The 9,386-nt window shown below is 41.9% G+C and overlaps 1 protein-coding gene across 1 annotated transcript in view; it reads right to left on the reverse strand.

The window, feature by feature from the left end:
* BMS1 (BMS1, ribosome biogenesis factor) overlaps positions 1-8,829 on the reverse strand; it is a 28,234-nt gene extending 19,405 nt beyond the window's left edge. Inside the window, exons 1-8 of the mRNA XM_018573432.1 lie at positions 8,769-8,829; positions 6,341-6,542; positions 5,338-5,528; positions 4,946-5,025; positions 3,551-3,739; positions 2,379-2,521; positions 514-635; positions 70-266 (exon numbers count right to left, since the gene is read on the reverse strand). Of these exons, the coding sequence (XP_018428934.1) occupies positions 70-266; positions 514-635; positions 2,379-2,521; positions 3,551-3,739; positions 4,946-5,025; positions 5,338-5,528; positions 6,341-6,516 (1,098 nt within the window). The 5' untranslated portion in view covers positions 6,517-6,542; positions 8,769-8,829. The remainder of the gene's footprint in view (positions 1-69; positions 267-513; positions 636-2,378; positions 2,522-3,550; positions 3,740-4,945; positions 5,026-5,337; positions 5,529-6,340; positions 6,543-8,768) is intronic.
* Positions 8,830-9,386: the final 557 nt, after the last annotated feature.

The following is a 9,386-nucleotide window of genomic DNA, read 5'->3' on the forward strand; positions in this document are numbered from 1 at the left end:
ATATATATTTCAGATATACACACACAAATACAGAATATGTACTCTCTTTAGCAGTGGTGACATGTATACCTGCTGCTCCTGTTGAACATGATGTGGTCCCATGTCTATGTATACGGCATCTTTATCATAGACCACACCACCGACACCTGAGAGGGGAGCGTAGATTGTTTTCTCCTTTTCATTTAGAGAACGCTTCTTCAGTTTGTCAGGGAGTGGACATGGATCAGACAAGAAGCTTACATCTGAAAGGGCAAAATCCCCAACACCTAAAACAGACACAGCGGTATAAGCATTGGGATGCCATATTACAGACAGAGATTTTACTTACTAAACAGCTCTGACTTTTCACAGAAACATGCTAAAAAATGCAGATCAAAACTGACCAGAGGTCTTCAGAGCTCTCCTGTGGCAGTGACAGACATACAGACCACAATACCTTCAGAACCATATAAACATTCAGAAGTCCTAGCAAAATAACAACACAAGCTTGTCTAAATCATGTAAATGTATAACCTGGTAGGTGAACTTGGCTCTTATTCTTTAAATATGCCCCACGCAGGTAACCGTACAGAGAAACTTTGCGGTCACACTTAGGATTCATTCTGATATCTTCTGGATTAGTTAAATCTTCCATCCTGAGGATTAAAAAAATAAAGATTACTTTTATAGTGAAATTCGAGGGATGAAGTCGACCCAAGACTATGAATGGAAAAGATCAGTACAAAGAAGATAGAGGAAAATGTATACGAATTAGTTCAACATAAAACATTTACATTGAAAACATCAAGAAAATATAGGTTAAGCTTCTCTTAACCTATATGCTAACTCATGTAAAAAAAATTATTTATATGGGTTGATTTCCTAAAAGAACTGAGACTGCTGATAGCTTAGTAAATATGATTAAGCCATGAAAACTTCCAGCACTGAATCATGCTGCACGCAAAAAAATGTTTCTTCATTTCTCACGCACTTGATTGGGTATTCAAAGTGAAAAAAGCTTCACCTTTTTAATTAGATCGGTGAAAGTTACTTTTCCAAAAGTGAACATTCAGTTTTCTCAGTGAACAGTCTTTATTCCTTTAGTATGTGAAGCTTAGTTGTAACCAGCTTTATACTCTTTCAAAGCTGAACATAACTCACCCCAAAAGAGGAGCACCAGCCAGAAGAGAACGTGGAGTGCAACGCTGGGCATGGAGAGGGCGAGTAATGCTTTGGGATCTTTTCTTATAAAATTTTAGTGAAGCGGTCCTTTCAGTAAGCCTATGCAGTTACAATAACTGAAGCCCTATTATACAGAAGTGCACTAAAAAGATGTCTACAGGCCTAGTTACAAACAGGTGACAATTGCCGCTCCCATTTAGGACTCAACTGTTCCACATACAGCTGCTGACCTAAATGGACAAGGGGTGGTAGGGAAAATAGTCTTAAAGTCATCAATAAGTGCCACTTCGATTAAATGAGCAGCGATCTAGTATGCCCCCCGCCGTGGTTTTTGGGGTCCCCCGCTCTTCTGGGGGGACCCGGGCAAATGAACTCGGGAAGGAGAGCGGAGAATGTCCGTTCTCCGCTCTGTGATCAGTGAGACTGGAGTGCTGTAATCACAGCGCCACCTGTCTCGGATGTCAGAAACTGCACAGAAGATCTGTTCTGTATTGGAGGGCAGGTTCCATAAAGAAAACCTGTCACTTCCAAACTATCACATAGGGACTTATAATCCCCTGTGTGATAGCAATAAAATTGAGTGAAGGGGGGAGTGAAAAGGTAAAAAATAATAAAATGTAAAAAAAATAAAACCAATTTAAAACCAACCCGCTACCTCCCACCATCTGCATGCAAATAAACACACGCATTGGACATTGCGTTTGTTGAGTGTTGCCGCCATTCCACTGTGTGCCATATTGTGGTAGCCGGGCAGAATTCAATAACACACACAACGCGCATTAAAGGGGTAAGTTCTCTTCCCATGGTCATTTGGGAGAATTTAACTACCCGATCAAATCTGGCCCCGTCTCTACCCCCACTCTACTACTTTTTGGCGAACAGTCCTTCCCCTCCACCAGTAATGTATTATCTGTGCCCTGTACTGCTGTCCAGCCCTGCACTATGCATTTTAAATTTCACTTGCAAATTTTGTATCGGGGCAAGTAGACTGTTATGAGAGACAAGTAGATTGGGCCCCCGCTTTAGACCTTGGGCAAGTAAATTTTTTTTATTTCCACACCCCTGCAAAAGCATTCTTTGATGCGATTAGCCTAGATGGGTTGTTTTCTAGAAAACAGACATAACACTAGACATAACTGAGTAACTTATCAGTAACAAGAACATAAACCATGTGTCTTGTTTACAGTGGTGGATGAAAAAAAGGGCCACCATCTCACCTATCTGCTAGAACATAAGGATGAGAAGTCTGCCAGACCAGCGGGCGAAATTTCATTACAGAGATAAAGCGTCCCAGATTACGGATTTCTTGTTTTTGGTACTCTGAATACACCATCCCCGAGAGGTAGAACAGCTTGGCACCCTACAAAGAAAAATGACCTTCAGGTTACATCACTTAGTATATCAACTAATCTATGACAGACAGGGTATCGGTGTATATGACAAACAGATGAACCAATCACAGAAGGTTCAAGTCTCTAATGTCTGAGGGTTTTGTGGTTTGCAATAATAAATATGAAATGACAGTTGTCTCTCATCTGTGAAACATGACACTGGGTATGATCCCTAGTGCACTGACATTTACGAGCTGAACAGGACAGGTGCAAGGCAAGGTAGAAATGGTCCTAGGGCAAAAGAACAGGCCAGGAAACTTTATAGTGTATTGATACCCAAAATGTTTTTTTCTAGTTATGCATAGAGTGGGGAGGGTCTAAACCCGTCAGGTTTTACTGCTTTCCGGAGCTCTGAGATTTCTCCTTACTCTCTGCCTTGGGGACAACCTTTAAACCAGACAGAAAATGAATGGAACACTGTAATAACAAAAGCACTTTTAACTTCCTTATGCGTTTGCTATTAAAGTAGGGGAGTGCTAAAACCTTGTTAGGTTTTTATTGTCCGTTTCCCTGTTGCAGACTTGTCTCCAGAAATCTCTGTAACAGAGCCCTGGATAGCAGTAAAACCTGAAATGTTTTCTACCATTCAAACCCCCCCCCCCAAAAAACACAAACACCACATGGTAGCTTTGAACCACAATAATAAATACGGTTAATAAGCACTCCTGGCAATGCTATAAAGTTTGTTTCAACCCCTGTAATTGTCAGCTTGGTCTACATTTAAATGTTGAGAAAACTATAAAGTCCTGCAAAATAAAAATTATATACTGTATTTTTAAAACCATCATTCCAGGTTTACATCTTATACAGTTACCAGAACACAATACTTTTCCCTACAGTGGTCCTTTATTATAGAGCCAAATACCTAATACCAGCTGCAGTTGTACTATATACAGCCTTCATTTTAGATGAAAATGAAGCCAAGCATACCTTCTTTTAATCTATAGGTTACACAGCAAGTGCCATCCAGAGTAATATTTAATAAATTATAAAGGCACCTGATAAACTTCAGTCCAGAATCTGTGCTTCAGCCTCTTCTTGACCTTGCGCAATTGCTTGTTGTTCTTGAAGGAGTCCAGGTGGGTTAGGACCCCCATTATTTTTGGAAAGCCATGGACCTGGCAGATGTTCAGGAACTCAAATGTCTCCATCTCAAACCCAAAACTTGCATCTATGAGCATCAAGACCTGTTGGAAAAGAGAATGAACAATAATATTCAATGTCACTCTATTGGCTTCGTATTAGACCATACCTCTAAAACAGTGTGCAGAGGGACAGCGACTTATCCGGGTCTAAGGGTAAAGCTAGGCCCAGACATTGGATGGTTGACATGTATTGTGCTAGTAGCACACAGTGAGCTACTATTTTTCTAGTTGTGGAATTTTAGTATTTTGTAATGAATGAACCACAAATAGTTTGATTACAATGGCTTGACTACTGACTTCATGGGAACTAGGGATGCACAGATACCGATACTAGTATCAGCGCCGATACCACGTATTTGGGCGAGTACTCATACTCGCCCAAATGCCCCGATACCAGAACTTTAGCAGTGCCGCAAGGGAACATGAAGTTGGCTTCCCAATCAAGAAGCCGGGTGGAGGGTAATGACTCGCTGCTCAGCTTCCTGACTGGCCGGGAAGCCGGTCCATGCTGTTTGGCCGGCTCGATGCCGATTGGCCGGGAAGCCAGTTTCCCAGCCAATCAGCAATGCTACATACTCTGTGCTGCTCTAGGGTGCAAGCTTGATGTCTCCAGCGGAGGCTCTCAGGTGGCTGTGCGGACTCTCAGGTGAGCTATGCGGGGTTAATGGGGGCTGTGGAAGCTCTAAGGTGGGCTGTGCAGTTTTTTGGATGGCTGTGTTGGGTTAATGAAGGGCTGTGCGGTCTCACCCAGGGTCCCAGTTTGTCTCGATGGGTTCAGGCGTCGTGGAGGAGGAGATCTGTGAAAAGCGCTGAGAACAAGTGCCGCCGTTCACAGGAAGGCCATTGGGACCTCGGTAGTCTTCCTGTGTTACAGCGCCGGCTGCAGTTTAAAAATGTAGAGTGCCAGTATTAGCGCTTTGTATAGGGTCATTTTCATGAGTACAAGTACTTGTGGAAATGCCCAGTATTGGCACTGATACCGTTATTGGTGCCTCTCTAATAATTAGCAATTTTAACTATTTCTTTTGCAATCACAATTAAGTACAATCAAGTACACAGTAATGTATGTATAACATCTGGTATCATTCTTCCTATTTTTTCCAGTGTTTATACAAAACACTGCGTTTGTGTTTATTTTTAAGTCTGTAACTCTGGTAGCTAGAATGTTGTTTTATTCACTTGACATAGTTAGAATTGGAAAAAGTATTAAGAGTGTCAATACATTATTAAGGGAAACATTTTCCTTACCAGATCTGCAACTTTAGCCAGATCTATCATGGTATTGATGTCACAGCCACATTCTATGATGGTAAGGCGACGCTTTTTCCCTGCAGAAAAATAAGATCATGTCACCACAAGGAAATCCTGGATTACCCGTTAGAATTGTGAATCCACCAATGTGTGTGAAGAACATCAAGATCTTAAATCAATATAAATATGCTTCACGTTGCCTTTTTACCACAAACAAAAAAAACATACAAATCACTGAAAGGCTAAAATAAGTAAATGGTAGAGTTTCCATGAAATAAAGAACCTCGTGAAAATAACTGTTATAATAACCATTGTATTATAACAATAGACATACTATAATATGTTGCTCTATAGTGTTTATTTTTACAATATTCATCTATGAAACTCACCAGAAACAATGGTCACAGGTCCACGGATTTCACTCAGCTTCTGCTTGGTAAAGTTTTTAATCAGACATCGGATCAGGGTGCTCTTTCCAACTTTTGGGGGTCCAACCACCACCACAACCACAGGAGGAGGCTCTAATGGGGTTCGATCAACAACTGGAATGTGATGCTTTTTTGTCTTGAGATCCTGTGTCCTATAGTAGAAAGACATTAGACAGATTTATTTACAATAGATTGGTTTCTTTTACTATTTGTGGATTCTGATGGACAGATCCCTGTGCTCAAGTTTAAGTCTGTACAACCACTGGGGTCAATATGAAAAGGATCTTATTGCCCTTGGTAAAGTCTTTTATGTTATATTACTGTGAATTTAGCAGGAGAGGATAGATTCCTCTAGTGAGAGGTGGATTCTATGGCTTCTCCTTTCACTCTCTCAGTCACAGGATTGGGAGGGAAAAGACCTGCAGGTGTTACTTTACTGAAGTAAAGAAAATCAGGTCCCCTGGTCCTCCAGACAGGACTACATGTGTGGAAGGTATGTCTGAATCTCAGGTCAGGAGGACTCTGATGAAATGTGAGCAGTGTATAGACACCTTTTTAGGTAAGGGCTCATTCATTCTAGTGCGTTGCGGTAAAATGTGTGCATTACAGCAATGCAGCCTGTAAACGTTGGTGTCTTGTGGAGGCACCCCAACCAATGTATTACAGAGCATGTTGCAGTGCAATGCAAAGAAATACATCATGCACATCATTTACATGTGCTGAGATGCCATTCAGTCCATTTTGAATAGGCTACGTAAGGCAATGCATGACAACACATCAGCTGCTGCTCAATGTCTTACGGTGTGAACAAGCCCTAAGTGTTGCTTTCAACTTCAGTGTTGCCCAATTAAAGCTCCAATTGGGGAATTTTCTGGTACAAAAATTAGTTCTATAGATCTGTGTTGGGCTGGCAGATGGTACATATATATTTAGAGGCCGGTAACATTAGGTAATATCAGTTCACCTGTGGAAGTTCCTTGCCATGCGCACTGCAGACTGCACTGCAAAGGCTTTAGGATTCCTTTTTCTGGCATCTTCTTCTGTAGCGACTCCTGCTTCCGCCTGCTGACGATTCTTCTTCTTGCTTGCTTTGGGTCCGCTGTTTTTCTTGCGGTGTTTCTTTTGGTCTTTTTCCTCCATCTTCAGAAGTGTTTAGAGGCCTATGTCTATAGAATAAAATGTAGATGCATAATCAATTTAGGTGCATCACATGGCAAAATGCCAGGGGTGGACAAGTGAGTGCAAGAGCCATTCATTCCCATCTGTTTTCCAGCAGGCATCATTAAAGTGAATGTATGCTCATATTAACTTGGAGCAATCTCAGGACCTCAGTTTTATGTCCCACATATGTATCCAAATGAAGCAGGACAGGCACTGGTTGGATTTCTACAGAGTTCTGCTCACTGAAATCCAAGCAGTGTGTGCCCCCATCGGCAAGCCTTCATTTGACAGAAGTCAATTTTTTTATTTGACTTTTGTTGAAGGAGCTGGTGCAACAATTCTCAGCCAAATAGTGATTGCAGCCATTCAGCTAAAGTTATTGTTTAGGTATTCTGACAGCGGCACACACGGCACTGTAAGAATACAATAGCCTGGTGGAGGGGGATCCCCCATATGCTCTGTTTAGCGTGGACTGTGAATCAATTGGTATTTTCTCATTCTGCCCAGGAGGCTGAATGAGACAAATTAATAGGTGCATGTTCAGCTTTTCTGTCACAATGGCAAGCGTCCTCCATGTGCACAGTTTAGCACTCTCCAGCCACAAAGTGCACTACATCTAATAACTCCAATAAGCCTTATTCTACATGAAACTGTCCACCCACTATAGGAAGTTACCAAAGTAATGCTAGATACCTTACAACACATCATGCTGGTCTGAAGGACCACAATGCACTAAGATCTGATTTACCATATGAGATCAGTCTATATTTTTCTTCTTTTCAGACACTGCCTTTAAAGTGGTAGCTAACCCTAGAATTTCTCAATGAACATGACACAGCCATATACCACATTTACCTTAATAAATGTATAGCAGCATGGTTGACTTCTGTTGGCGTTCTGGTTGTCCAGCAATCAGCAACTGGAAACTGCCGGCTATTACCAATGACAATATGCAACTCATGATGATGCTCAGCCTCCCTTGTGCTATCTACATCCTGCGATTGCTAAACATGACTGGGAAAGGCTTCCCTAAAATTGTCAAAGCTAAAGATAGAATGAGGAGGACTGAGCAACACCATGAGTTGCATAGTGTCATTGGTAATGGCCGGCAGTTTCCAAGGCTGACTGCTTGAGCACTAACAGAAGTCAAACATGGTGATATACTTTAATTAAGGTACAAATGACATGGAAAGACGTCACCACTTGGAGCCCATGTAAAAATCCCTCGCCTTTGGAATGCCGGGTGCAGACCAACGAGAGCCAAACTAGACTATGAACTCAATAGGAAAGCAGGACCATGCACACCGATGATGTCAGATCGCATCCAACTCTATTAAATTTGAGATGTAGCACACTGCAGCCCAGCCTAGGACTGCCCCTCTCTAACGTTTCACCCGATATTGGCTTGAACACAGAAATAAAGTCGGGTGTGATCTGATGTCCGTATCAAGGTACATTTGTTATTACGCATGTTTAATGTTCAGTTATTCTAGAGTGAACCTCTACTTTAAAGAGTCTCTAAGACAAAATTTACTTTGTGAATAGGGAAGGGTTTAGAGTAGGGGGGAAGGGTTTAGAGTAGGGGGGAAGGGTTTAGAGTAGGGGGGAAGGGTTTAGAGTAGGGGGGAGGCAACTCCGGGTCATCCAGTTGTTGTGGAACCACAAGTTCCATGAGGCATTGCAAGACTGACAGTTACAGACATGACTCTCAGAGGCAAAGGCATATTGAGATTTGTAGTTAACGAACAGCTAGAGGGCCAGAGTTGCCCACCCCTGGTTTAAATAATTGTCAGGTTTTAAATTGTATTTTCTACTGTCTATGTCCCATTGGGGAGATTTGTCCTCACTTCCCAGACACAACAGGAGTGAGGAGATTGTTCTAACTTAAGGAAACTCTAAAAGGTGCCCATGCACCTTCTCCACTCCATCCAAAACTATAACAAATCATTAAAGAAAACAACGTGATGTAAATACACAGAACAGTGCATTGTAAAACACAGGGGTCATAAAACACTGCTGAGACCACCATCAGAGACATTTCCAAAGAGAAGTCCCCTAAAGCCCTGGAATGGGTCTAATCCAGCTGGCAAATCTATGCCAATAATGGCAGCTGAACCGACCATGGGTATACTTATATTTGAGGGAAATGATGATGATGTGCCCCGATTACAGCTTCACACATCTTTACTTATCACCCAATAACAGTACCGCACGGAATACCACCGACTCACCAGACCTAGCTTCTCTAGTCCACACCAGCCTACAGCATCCACATGGGTGCCAGATCCGCCGGAAGTGTCCGCAGCTAATGCGTTCCGTGTGAAAACAACAGCAAATAGGAACCATGTTACATGAAATGTTTACATCCTGTCCGTGTATTCTGTGCACCGATATAAATATGTGATATGTCAGCGCTCATAGTATACACTGTACATGCCCCCTTTATAATGTGACGGCGTATGGCCTGTACTTTGCCCCCTGGTACTTCGCTTTGTGTGTCTTTATATTGATAAAAACTTAAATACATCGCTGGGGATTTTTCAAAACTGGAGCAGACAGAATCATTTTTAAAGCTTAACTGAACAAGCTGAAGAGAGAAGCAGACTGGTTACCACAAGCAACTACTCCAGATTCTGTCTGCTCCAGTTTTGATAAATCCCCCCATGTCTCATTATCTGCTGAAACCTGACATTGTTATCCAGATTTTTTTTTGCAAAAAACAACCTCTGCGGTCTATATATTAATATATCAGCTTCCTTTCAGATTTGAGCATTTTGTGAAGCACACGTTTTCTGAAGCATGACAACACTCAATATGAAGAATCCCACCACGTGTTGTCTGACGCTTAA

This window comes from Nanorana parkeri, unplaced genomic scaffold (genome assembly GCF_000935625.1).
Source record: "Nanorana parkeri isolate BGI_ZX_2015 unplaced genomic scaffold, ASM93562v1 scaffold2375, whole genome shotgun sequence".
NCBI classification, from domain to species: Eukaryota; Metazoa; Chordata; class Amphibia; order Anura; family Dicroglossidae; genus Nanorana; species Nanorana parkeri.